This window comes from Strigops habroptila, chromosome 11, assembly GCF_004027225.2.
Source record: "Strigops habroptila isolate Jane chromosome 11, bStrHab1.2.pri, whole genome shotgun sequence".
In the NCBI taxonomy this organism is placed as follows: domain Eukaryota; kingdom Metazoa; phylum Chordata; class Aves; order Psittaciformes; family Psittacidae; genus Strigops; species Strigops habroptila.
In genome coordinates this window covers 37,995,804-38,009,001 of record NC_046360.1, presented here as the reverse complement: position 1 = coordinate 38,009,001, position 13,198 = coordinate 37,995,804, and the positions used below count along the sequence as shown (strand labels likewise).

At 44.9% G+C, this 13,198-nt stretch overlaps 1 protein-coding gene across 1 annotated transcript; it reads right to left on the bottom strand.

Moving 5' to 3' along the window:
* Positions 1-3,261: 3,261 nt before the first annotated feature.
* Positions 3,262-13,198, bottom strand: SEC61A1 (SEC61 translocon subunit alpha 1). The gene is made up of 12 exons (XM_030500860.1): positions 13,034-13,198; positions 11,333-11,400; positions 10,620-10,685; positions 10,439-10,517; positions 9,414-9,545; positions 8,889-8,998; positions 8,533-8,686; positions 8,178-8,338; positions 7,518-7,715; positions 6,941-7,132; positions 5,243-5,319; positions 3,262-4,355 (listed from the first exon to the last, which is right to left on the bottom strand). Exons 1-12 carry the CDS (start codon positions 13,038-13,040, stop codon positions 4,169-4,171), a joined length of 1,431 nt encoding a protein of 476 aa, XP_030356720.1. The 5' UTR covers positions 13,041-13,198; the 3' UTR covers positions 3,262-4,168.

The window sequence follows — 13,198 nt, the reverse complement described above, 5'->3', positions numbered from 1 at the left end:
GCTTAGATTGTGTAGCAATACCCAGCAGACTCAGGGGCTGTAACAGCAACTGCCCCTGACACCTCACATGCTTGAAAAATATTAGAAAATATAAATATGATAAACTCTGAAATGAGAAGATGATTTTCAGCGTTTCATAGACTGGTTTGGGTTGGAATAGACTTTAAAGCTCATCCAGTTCCAGCCCCCTGCCACGGGCAGGGACACCTTCCACTAGAGCAGGTTGCTTCAAGCCCCTGTGTCCAACCTGACCTTGAACACTGCCAGGGATGGGGCAGCCGCAGCTTAAAACATCCCCAATCCTGGCCCCGGTTCTAGGAAGCACAAATAAATACCGTCAAAATCCGTTCCCAACTTTTTACGCTGTAAAAAGATCCCCACCAGCGTAACAGCGAAGGAGAAGAGCGAGCCCACATTTGGAACAGATTTAATGCTCACGTCCCTGATCCAAACTGCCTTGACCCTGTGCCTCGAATCGCAGCGTAACATTGCCACCAGGCGGGCAAAGGCTCCCACGGTGCCCATCCGTTGGGGGGGCCGGAGGGGGATGTTCCAAACCCCCTACACAAGCGGGCATTGTGCGCACACCTGCAGCTGGGCAGGGGCCAGCAGCGCCGCTGGCCGCGGCTCAAACCGCGACCTTCTTGGGCAGGAAGCTGGCGGTGGCCGGGCTCCGTGTCACAAAGCTGGCAGAGCAGCAGCGGGGGAGCAGGGGCTGACAGGCACAGGACACGCACAGCGGAACTTCGGGGATGGCACCGTGTCCCTCCCCGCATGCTCCTCCTGAAGGCGCTCATCCTCACCCGTGGTAACACCCTGCAGCCATCGCGTCTTTGGGAAGGATGCGACCACTCCTCGGGGAGCAGGTTTAGCATTCCCGGCAGCGAGGGCTGAGTGAGGACCTGTCGGTTGTGTCACAGCTCCTCCGTAAGGAAAGAGCTTACAAAAACCCGCAAGAAACTCCCCAAAGCCGTGATAAAATCAGAGGCCAACTAAAGCTCATTATTCCTTGCTGCAAGAGAGAATTAGGAAAAGCAGTTAGGAAGCCACTCGGCTGCTTCCTTTAGTGAAAGCTGGCTGAGAAACCTGCCACAAATCACAGCCTGCTGCTCACAGTGCAGGCTGGGTTGGACGGGGCATGGAGCAACCTGCTCTAGTGGAAGGTGTCCCTGCCCATGGCAAGGGGTTGGTTTAAGGTCCCTTCAACCCAAACCAGTCTGAGTCTGTGATTTTTTTAAGGCTTCCTGAATAACGGTGACAGGGACAAAAATCACAGACCCAGTGCTCGGGTGCTCTGGCAGAAGCTTTCACATGAGCTCTGCAGTGCAGAGGAAAAGGCTACACAAAGAATTTTGCACTTAAAATACCACCAGCAGGAGAAGGATCTCAGGCTGGGTGTTGTTTTCACCTGCTTGTCCTGGGGGTAACTCATCACATCCCCAATGACTTCAATTATTTCTCATTTGTGTGATGACATAAATATTCCTATAGCAACCACAGTGAAGTTTCCCAGGGAGAAATAAAATAGCAAGGAAGGAATTGAGCTGTTGTTTAAAACTTCATACACGACCAAAATCGTGGCTGGATTTCTTGTATCCAGTATTTCTATTCAGGAAGAACATAACATTTTTCCTTATTCCAAGTTTAAAACCTCACGCTATGAGGATTACCATCAGCTTTGAGTTTTGCTGTTTCAATTAATGTCCTGTTACTATCCTGCTACAAAAAGATTGGCACCATATTCCCGATGGAAATACAGTTTATGTTAAACTGATGCATCATTACTTCACTCTCCCACTCTTTACTTGTGCAGTGCCCTTTGAATTGCAACTCTCTGGCACAGGAAAGCCCAGAGGAATGGGTCAGGTTCTGTTATTTTGGCAACCTCTTGCTGAGAGACTTTGGAGCAAATACAGTTTGTCTTTATTTTACATTGAGACTCTGAACAGCTGTTTTGAGAGGGATCACTTTCACAGGGTGAGGTTATTGTACAAGTGTTAGAGGTGTAAGGGTATTGAAAGCATCACAAGCCACGGGTTAGCTCCAAAGAGGTACTTTATTTCATTATAAAGCAGATTGTTTCGGCATTATTTCTTTCTGTGAACATCCACTGCATGGTGAGCAGGTCCTGCTTCGAGGACAGAGCTGCTCGAGGACAGACAAAGATTTCACCACTAGACAACAAGAACACAGATGCATAGAACAAGTGCTGCTTAGAGCCTGACGAGCCGATGGTCTAAACTGCACCCGGGGCAAACAGATGATGTGATCAAAAACACAAGCCCAGCTCCAGCCCAGCCAGAGCTGCGGGCCCAAAAGCAAGGTCCTTTTTATTTCAAGACAAGATTTGTATTGGGCTTCCTGGAAAACCAGCGACACCGACGTCCCCCGAGCAGAACCCCCACACTGTGCTCCTTTCCTCACCTTTGAAAGTCACTTTTAACGGTTCCTTATTCCCTATCAAAATTGTGCTGTGGGTTACTTGTACTTTATGAAAGGCAGAAAAATTACTGAACTTAGTGTGAAGTAACAGTGAATGGTTGGTAGTATTTCACACCTTCTTTATCCCAATATTTTTGTTCCTTTCCAATCGTGATCCTCACCCCAAGAGTTTCATTTTTACTGATGATAGGTGCATCACATTCCAAATGTGCTGATCTCTCACGCATTTGGTATTTGAGCTCAGTGCATCAACAGGGCTTCTGGATGTCCTCTCTGCTCCTTGTGTACATAAGAGAGTCCCATCACGCCAAGCACAAACAGTAACTCATATACTGCCAGCCCAACATGCCAAAGGGCACAGCAGGCGTGAGGATGCAGCGTCGAGAAACATTCCAACATCACAGCTCCTCAATCTGGTTTCCACGTTGTCCAATACTGATTGAGTATTTACAAGACTCATACACAATATTTGCATTTGGTCCCAGGCACCTGATTAGTACTGACAATTGAAATTAAAATGGAAAATTAAGTATTATTCTGGTCCATTAGAGCCTTTTACTGCAACTTCTCCAATGTCAAAGTGTGATCTTCAAAAAAGGAGTCCTGATACCTTCTGAAAGTAATTTTCTGTACATCATTCAAGTCAATGAGATTACAGGATGGAAAAACCTTCTATACAAGCAACCTAGAAGTTATCTGACGTGGGTCTCATAGCTAGATCCATAGAAACAGACAAGTAACACACATTCTTTTCACTCCTTGGTGGTAACCAGACTCAAACTTCACTACATATGAGCAGACAAGTAACATCCCGATTGCTACAAGACCAGGATTTATTAACCGCGAGAAAATCTTAGCTCCAGCAAAGAGCACGAGCAGATCTGTGTCTAAGCAGCCACACTTTCCACTTCTGGCAACAGAAGTGCTACCAATGATGGCAGTGAAATGAATGAGAAGGTTTTACAAAGCTGCCAGTGTGACCAAGTTTCAAAGTTGCAACTCTGAGGCACAGGCTCTGGCAGGATCTAGGCTGACCTGAGTTTTCTGCTTACAGAGGAGGGTGGTGGGAAAGAACACATGACAACAGTCTCCAGCCAATACCCCACATCTGACAGGGTCTAGCACAGTTATTACAAGACAAAACATTAGGAGTTAGAGATATCATTTAGTAAAAAGAAACAACTGCCTCCCAAATCTGCCCTACTGAAAATAAAACCCCAGCCCAAACACAAAACTGAACATCTGAAACACTGCCCGTGCTTACAACCATAATCATGGAACTTGAGCATTAGAGGGAGGGATTCTTCCTCACCACGGCTGCAATGGAGCTGCAAAACCAAGTTACTTGGAAAAAAAATCCCTTCCAAACATTCATTTAACAAACATTTATTATTAAAACCTGGAAAGGCTTCGGGAATCCTAAATTTGAAAGGGGCTCAAAAAATCCCAAGAGTCACTGAACTAAACCCAATTGAGCAGCTGATTCTCCTGACACATCATTAAAAAACAAGTTTCTTTAAAAAAAATTTTTTTTTGCACATTTTTCCTCATGGATTTATAAAATGCAAACAGGATGCTAGAAAAGTTGAACATAAGGGAATGTGCTTTGGAAACATTATTAAAACGTGTGTTCCTACAGAATGACATTATCAAGTTTGTGGTACTTCTTTTCACCTGACTGGCTATGTTTGAGAAGGTTCCTCCCCCCTTGCCTGGGTCCGTGAGGTTAGAAAAGCAGAGCTCCCATACTGCCAACTTCACTCTGCTCCTTCACAAAGATCTCAAAGTACTGGTAAATGATAGTGACAGCCAGCAGAATTCCAGTTCCAGACCCAATCGCCCCCAGGAAGTCTGCCAACACAGACAGGGCACCAATACAGAGACCACCAAACGCAGCAGCTGTAGGGATGTACCTGGGAGACACAAAATGGGGACAGAAGAGGTGCCATTAGTGCTTGCTCAGGATATTAACAAATATATTAGTGGTATTAGGGTCTACAGAATTACCTACATCACAGGCAGGGTTTAAGAAACAATCCCACTGAGACCAGGAAGAACACCACAGAGATATCTAACCAGGTGGTTAAAAGAAGTAAGAACAAAACTACACTACTGGAAATGTCAATGGCAGAACACTTCTCCCATAGGTCTACAGTCATAGAATCACAGGTCGGAAGGGACCTAAAGGATCATCTTTTTAGGCAAAGCATGACCTAGACTAGATGTCCCAGCACCCTGGCCAGCTGAATCTTAACAGTGTCCAGTGTTGGGCTGTCCACCACTTCCCTGGGGAGATTATTCCAATGGCTGATCATTCTCAGTGTGAAAAATTTTCCTCTTGTGTCCAGTCAGAATTCCCCCAGAAGTAACTTGTGCCCATCACCCCTCGTCTTTTCCATGGGACTCTTTGTAAAAAGGGAGTCTCCACCATCTTTGTAGTCACCCTTTAAATACTGGAACATGTTGATAAGGTCTCCCCTAAGCCTTCTTTTCTCCAGGCTGAACAGTCCCAGCTCTCTCAGCCTTTACTCATACAGCTGCCCAGTCCTTGGAGTGCCTTTGTGGCCTTTCTCTTACCCAAGAACAAGGATAAGGAACACACAACAGTGCTAATATACTAGGTAAAGTCTGTGTAAAAACAGCACTCCAGACAACACCACATTAAAAATTACAAACTAGATGATCTTAAGGTCCTTTCCAACCCTGACTGTTCTATGATTAAGAAATCCTTGTGCATCAGCCTGAAGTAGGACACTCCAACACCACTCTGCATAAGCAGGCTGTGAAGCGTGTAGCTCACCTGTTTAGTTCATGTACCATTGAAGTTTCCCTGTGGCCTCGCATTACCATTTGCTGCTCTTTCAGCTGTTTGGCGACCTGTATTGAATCAAGGAATGGAGCAAGTCAGTTTGGCATCATTTGCCAAGGCCACAGAACTTAGTGCTGCAGGAAAACAGAAGCAAGACATTTCAGTAAACGGTGGTGGGTTTGGGGGGTTTACTTTTGTATTGTTTTGTTTGAGGGTTTTGGTTTTTACATTGTTCATCTGAGTTTAAAACATCCAGTATTTTAACTTCAGACAGATTGCAGTCACAGGCACTTTCCCACACTGTCAATTATGCAAAGCTTTCTGGATAAATCTAGTCCCGTTAGGAAAATGAAGATCTGGAAATTGGTAAGCTCTCATACACATGAAATTCCTGTTTTGCCACCTACCCTTCTCCTGGTCAGGGTTACTGTGTTAGCAAAACCATCCTATGAAGTGCTCACTCCATTTCAGTTTCAAATAGAAGCTACACGCCTTAGAAAGAATCTCTTCTTGGAACATCATTATTAGATTGGATTTCTGCAGTTGTACAGAGTTACAGCAGAGCCCTGCAAACATTTTACTAACAACTGAGGATAACAAACTTTAGCAGGGGAAATCCTGAAGGTTCTTGTCATAGAACCTACTCTACTGAGAAAACACTTTTCAGATGACGAAGCTACAAGTTTTCCACTATATAGTGAACATTTAAGTAATGATCTTTGTTTCTGACCTTGTTTACATGAACTTAAAATAATTTTACTATCAGGAAAGTACATTAAAGTGTTAAAAGCTGCATGATAGTTTACACTGAAATGAAAATCTGGCTATACATGGCTGCGAGTGCCTCCTGCGTGCCTGACAACAAGCACTACACTCAAGTCCAAAACAAGAGAGTGCTCACGCTGTTACAGTAAATGTGCAACTATTACATGTTTGTTAAAGAATGGATGAATCCATTCCATATGGCTCCCAAACTTGACTTCCTACCCAAAACCACACAATACAAACATACCATGATGACAACTATTTTCCATCTTTGTTTCCAATCCCAATTTCAGAATGATATAGACGCTGAATAACAAGTATTGTGTAGCAAAAGGGAATTTTGAGAAGCCAGGCTCAGGTACATCAGTGCACTGCACTAGATTCTCTGTTATCGACACTCTCAAGTTAAAAGTAACAACCTCTAATTAATCTTCCCCTCCAAAGAAGTGAAGAACTCTCTATGCCAGGCACAGGAATTCAAGCTTTACCTGCATGTTCTTAAGTGGTAATTGCCTTGCACATGGTGCATCTGTCATTTGGAGCTGAAAGAGTTTCTACCTTTCCTGTTACCTTGCCTGCCCTCGCACTAGGTAGATGTTACACAGCAATGCTCAGTTTTCTAATACCAATGAAAGCAATTATTTGAGTTTTGTTGTTTTCAAAAAGCAGTAAACAGGAAAATATTACCCCCATTCTGCCCTCATCCTCCCCACTTACAAAAGAGACAAAAAAACCCCAGTCACTGTTTGTACAAACAAGAAATATTACCAAGAAGATTACCAGTGTAATAGCTATTTCAGAAGAATAGCTAATAGTGTAATAGCTATTTCAGAAGAAAGTCTTATTCTTCCAGTCTTATTTCTTCTGAAAGAGCCCACTTGTTTTCATCATGTAAGCTTACACAATTTACCATTTTAAACTTACATCTTTGGCAGAGGAGCCAGAGACTTCAATCCATGTCTTAGAGAAGAAAGCACAGGAGCCCAGCATAAATACAATATAGACAACTGCGTGTACGGGGTCTTCTAACACTGAAGAAAAGGACTCTGGAGGTGACAGGTAATAACAAAGACCACCAACTGGATAAGCACGAGCAGGGCCTCCAGATGACGTGTCCTAAAAGAAGGAAGCAAACAGTCACCATCTTTCCTAGTATTTCTTAGCCATTAAGCTAAGCTTGGGTTTGTATCACCTTATGTCACCTCGTGTAATTACCACTACATTAGCACACAAAGATTCAACTTTAATGTCACAAGCAGTTACTAAAGTGGAAATGGAATACAATGATGAACAGCAAAAATACCCAAGACAGCGAAGAACAGCCCAAGATAAAAGGAGACTTGATATCTACACGCATCACAACAGGTCTCAGATTTCAGAGTTTCAACGTACATGATCACCTGCAGAAATGTGCCTTAAAATCTAGAGAGACCACCTCTTCAACCATGCCTTTAAATGGTGCTCTTATAAAGCTGTATGCAAGATTAGATGGAATACTCACAGACCAGGTGCCCAGCAGGCTAACCAGTAAGTTGCCACTGAAGCGAGCAGAAAGCATCTGGGAGATGACGTACAAGTTGGACACCAGAGCAGACTGAAGAATAATGGGAATGTTGGAAGTATAGAACAGCTTGATGGGGTAGGTGTTGTACTGGCCACGGTAGCGAGCAGATTTGATGGGAAGATCCACTCTGAAGCCCTGAAAAGATTTCAAAAGAAACTCCCCTGTTATGTCCGGACATGACCTGATACCACAGGTCATAAATGACATGAAGACTGAACATAGTGTCCAGGAAAAGAAACATTAAAACTTCCTTTACTCTTCAGCAGCTTGCTGCAAGAAACAGCAAGAGACATGCAGGCTAAAAGACCTCAAAGTTTGGGCAAGGCAATATTATATGTACATTCATCTATTTGTTGGTTTGGGTTTATTTTCTTTCAGAGACCACAGTAGGTCTCAAGTCTTTTGTGTGGCTACAGTAAGCACGGAAATCATTAAGAGAAGCTCATGTTAAATGAACATCCACATGTTGCAGCTACAAAAATGAGTCTTTTGAAGGCACTAGAAAGTGAAACTATAATTTCTTGTACAAGGAAGCAGACTGCAGATCTACTTCCATAGACACATACAAACTTCACAGTCCTTTTTATTCCAACTGACCTGGAAATAAATTACAATAGCAAAGACAAAGATGGTGGCAATCAGATTCATAAGGTTGGGGAGGTTCTGACGGTAAAAGGCCTCACGAAGAGCTCTGACTTTGTCTGTACGAGTAGCCAGAAGATGGAACAGAGCAATGATGGCTCCCTCAAATTCCATGCCTTGGAAAGAACAAGAAAAACCAAGTTAGGTGTGCTGTGACTATCTCCACACATCAGAGCTTTGTCCCATAAGGCAATCTTCTGAACTACAGGATTCAGAGTGGGATGTCTCCAACTCTTGCATCTTGACCATGCTCTCAGACTTTTACTACCATTGTACAAGATTTCTGTAAAGAAAACACTGTGCCATGTACCTCGCCCTGTGTTCACCGTGGTGGGGCTGAAGGCTTTCCACACTATAGTCTCACAGATATTGGTAGCAATGAAGAGAGAGATGCCAGAACCAAGACCATATCCTTTCTGTAGGAGCTCATCCAGGAGCAGAACTATCAATCCAGCAACAAAAAGCTACAGTAAAAGAAGAGAAATACAGCATTAGTCCCGTCCCTTTCTGGTTTTTGTTAATAACTTGTATTAAAAGATAAGGATATCCATAAGAGGAAGCAGGAACACTTTGATCTTTCTTCTCTGCATGCAGGACAGACAGCCCGTGAGGCTGATATTTTTGACCCTTTCAGAGGGAGGACAACTAGAGAGGACTAGAAATTACCTGAATTGTGATAAGCAGGCAGATCCCAGCACCCATTTCAGATGGGTCTCCATACATCCCAGTCATTACATACACAATAGACTGTCCGATGGTAATGATCATTCCAAACACTGCAGAATAAAAACCAAAAGGTATGTATTTGTTCTGGGGATTTATGTCAGTAGGTGATTAGAGAATATAAATCACTTCTTTGTGGAGTAAGTTGGGAAGGAATACATAAGTCACAGGATGTTTAAATTCAAGGGCAAGTTAAGTTTTTTGCCTGAAATCTGGCACTGAAAATACACAAAGACACTGCAGAAACAAATACGCTTAGAAGCAAGTGGGTTTGGTTACCAAAGATTGCTTCAGACAAGAAAACCTCTGAGGCTGTTAAGATATTACCATAGCAATTCATGATTCTTTTGAGTAGTGTGGTACAGCATCAAATAGCTAAAGAATACTCAAATTTTACTAAAAGTCATTTATCAGCTGAGCACAGATCAAACATCAAAACATCAGCCTTTAACACCAGCCATTACTCACGTTTCTGCGCTCCGTTGAAGAGGGCTCTGTCCTTCGGGGTGTCACCAACTTCAATGATCTTAGCCCCTGCCAAGAGCTGCATGATGAGCCCAGAAGTGACAATGGGTGAAATGCCCAGCTCCATCAACGTACCTGCCAGACACAGGAAGAACAGTGAAAGAAAATCATGGGGGGTACCATACCCAGGCACCTTTGAAGTTCACAGTTTGGTTCTTTCACCCTTTTACATCATGATGGAGAAGGTATAAAACTCCAAATCTCCATTCATGTTAAAGGTTTCAATGGTAACAGAAGCTTGTTAAAAGTCAGTCTGATGAGTACTGCACTATTCCTCAGTACCTTAAAAACTATGTTCTCTGAAAAAGACATTTGCTGTCAGGAGCAGATTTACTCTGCAAAAAAGAAGGTAGGAATTTGCTTTCTGCCTCTGACAATCAGTCACTTGATTACTTGTCATTTTAAACAGGAAAACCCAAACTTTTTCCAAGAGCGCACAAAAAATGCTTTATGGTATAAACTGCTAGATAGCCCAGGTGACAGAGAATGATAAAGTGGATTCAGGGAACTGCCACCATTCTTAATTCACACCTGCATTAGGAAGCCTCTGAAATTTATACAAACCATCATGAATTTTAATCTTCTGCGAGACAGACTCAAAGATGTGACCCAGAAAACCACAACACACACATAATAGAGTTTGAAACACAAATCAGAAGGCTTGAAACATGTATGGAAGATTGCAACAGCAGCGAAGCAGGTAATCAGGAACTGTCCCTTCCCTACAAAATGCTCCTTGATTTCTGGACATATAATGGACTGTACACAGCTAACCATAAACTCATTCTGTCCATAAAGCTGCTGCCTTCCCAATGCTACACTGCTTTATAATTTTACATAATATATAAGATGACTTTTCTCTTTCTACTTCAGTCTTTATCTTCATTAAAATGAGTGCAGTGTAGGAACGAGTCCAGAAATGTTTTGATCCAAGCTAAAAAAATGCCCTCCAGAAAGACTGACCGTACCTCTATTTGAAGCCAAAATCACTCTCATCCAGTAGAATGGATCTGCTGAGTCTGATGACATGATACCAAACAAGGGAATCTGCATTTCCAACCAAGAGAAGAAAACAGGATTAAATTAGAGACTTCATAACATCCTTTAAACATTTCAGCTCTTCCTTAAGAACACAAAAAGGAAACATACCTGGCAGCATACTAAGAAGATGAAGAGTGTGATAGCTGTCCAGAGCACCTTTTCCTTAAACTGAATCTACAGGGGAAAAACCAACAAGCAAAGATGCTAAAGCTGTCAAGATAAGATCTAGTCAATCAGGCAAACTTTCATTGCAGCTAAAGCCCACTTGCTTTTCTTGTGAAGAGACAAAGTACAGAACATCCTAAAGGAAATAACTCACTGTTCATCCCTTTTATACTATTCAAGGCCAAGGAAAATGACAAAACTTGACTGAAACTTTAATCCAGATAAACAAGCTTATGTCAATGGAAGGTAACTCTGGTACTTCCACAGAAATGAGTCCTACATTTTCATAAGAGCGAGCTTCTGGTGAGGAAAAAAATAATACAGAGAAGCTTATCCTAGCAAATAGCCTTAGATTAGAACTTACGAAGCAAGATGCTATTTTAAACTACTCTCATTTACACCCCTGTATGTCCAGCTTCCAACATCTCACTGCTAAGGCATAACCATATCTGCACAACTGCATTTACCAGCAGATAGATTCTTGTACAATCATATCCCCAATACAGGATGTACAAGACAAGCACTGCACTAAAAACCAATTGTGCCTAAAACTGCCATTCTCCCAGGAAAAAAACCCAAGCAAATCCCACAAATACCAATTAAGGTGTAAAGCTTTTATCGTATACAAAGTTATGAGGAAAATATTATTCCCCTACCTTCCGTTCTGGCTTTTGGATTTCAGGCAAGATAACACAGAAGGGCTTGATTACTTCAAGAAATTTGACTGTATGGGAATAAGTTAAAAGACAAAGTGAACACACAGATACAATGAACAACGATCTCCTCCTAGTGAGCTGGACACATCCTTAGATCAGAGAAGTCTCAGGCTTAGAATTAGCATATGAAAGAAGAGGGTATCTGCAAAGTCACAAGTTCTCCTGAGAGCAGAGAGACACAATTTCAAATAGTTAATGCAAAACTTCTCAAGACAAATCTACGATGTGCACATATTCTGCACACATATTTTGGACTCATTTGAACTAAAAGAGTAAGATGATGCAGAAGAACAGAAACTAGTGGTGACTTCCCACTTCCCTCCTCCACCTGCTCTTGTGAGACCCCCCCTGCAGTCCTGATCCAGCTCTGGGGCAACAGCACAAGAGGGATGTGGAGCTGCTGGAGCGAGGCCAGAGGAGGCCACGGAGCTGCTGCGAGGGCTGGAGCAGCTCTGCTCTGGAGCCAGGCTGAGAGAGCTGGGCTGGGGCAGCCTGGAGAAGAGAAGGCTCCTGAAGGGGAGACCTTAGAGCAGCTCCAGTGCCTAAAGGGGCTACAGGAAACCTGGAGAGGGGCTTTGGACAAGGGCCTGTAGGGACAGGACAAGGGGAATGGCTTTAACCTCCCAGAGGGGAGATTGAGATGAGCTCTGAGGCAGAAGCTCTTCCCTGTGAGGGTGCTGAGGCGCTGGCACAGGGTGCCCAGAGAAGCTGTGGCTGCCCCATCCCTGGCAGTGTTCAAGGCCAGGTTGGACACAGGGGCTTGGAGCAACCTGCTCTAGTGGAAGGTGTCCCTGCCCGTGGCAGGGGTTGGAACTGGGTGAGCTTTAAGGTCCCTTCCAGCCAAACCACGCTGGGATTCTCTGTGGAAGGCAGCAACTCCAGCTACAATTCTGTAATGCTTTAAAACCAGCCCATAAGACTTACTTACTTAATTTAAAATGATTCAATGCCTGAAAAGTTACACTGGATTGTGGTTTTAAATTTAAAGCAAATCATGATTCCCTTCTACATCTACAATAGTGTACTGACTGACTAGGATACTTTTCAAGCAGCTTTTCCTCAAGGCAGCAGACTGGAAGCCTTCCATTCACTCAGATTACCGTAGCCTGCACTCGGTGTTTCTAGTTTGCTCTGGCAATGCAATTGAACGCGTTGTGACCCATCCCCATCCGGACAGCGCGTCTCTCCCTGCCTCGGTACCGCACCAGCACGGCGAGCCCCGGATGGCCGGGCCCCAAGAGCCTGCCAGGCGGAGCAGGCCGGTCACCGGGCATCACGGAGCCAAGCTCCCTTCCCAGCTCGATCTGCCATAGCCGGAAAGGGGTCTTTCCATGAAAATAGATGAATTAAGCACCCAGAGGGAGCCTCGAGCCCAGAAGACGGGAGACCCGCGCAGGGCTGGCCGCGGAGGGAGCGCCGACAACGGCGGGCGGCTCCCAGGGCCCGGAATGAGGGCCCGCGGCCTCGGGCTGAGCGGCGGCCCCTCAGGAGGCTCCCTGGGAGCGGGGGGAACGGGCCCATGAGGGGGGGCCCGTCCCAGGGTGCCTGTGAAGGCGCAGCCGGTGGCCGAGCCGCGGCCCCGCGGAGCCCCCGGTCCCCTCCTACCCCTCCCCGCCCGCGGCAGCCGCCCCCGGTACTCACTGCCCATGGCGGCCACGGGACGGGAGCGCAGCGCGGGCACCGGCCTCGGAGGGACACGTCAGGGACCGGGCCCGGCCGCCCCCTTCCGCTTCCTGCCACGCGCCGCCGCCGCCACTGCGCAGGCGCCGTCCCCCAGCAACTGCCGCCCTCCGTCGCCGCGACTGC

What these genes read in the sequence shown, in the direction of transcription:
- SEC61A1 (XM_030500860.1), bottom strand. An exon ending in TCCAAAAGCCAGAACGGAAG is followed by an intron (nt 10,686 to 11,332) that starts GTAGGGGAATAA and finishes TTTCCCCTGTAG; the next exon opens with ATTCAGTTTAAGGAAAAGGT. An exon ending in CTGGCTCCTCTGCCAAAGAT is followed by an intron (nt 5,320 to 6,940) that starts GTAAGTTTAAAA and finishes GATTCAATACAG; the next exon opens with GTCGCCAAACAGCTGAAAGA.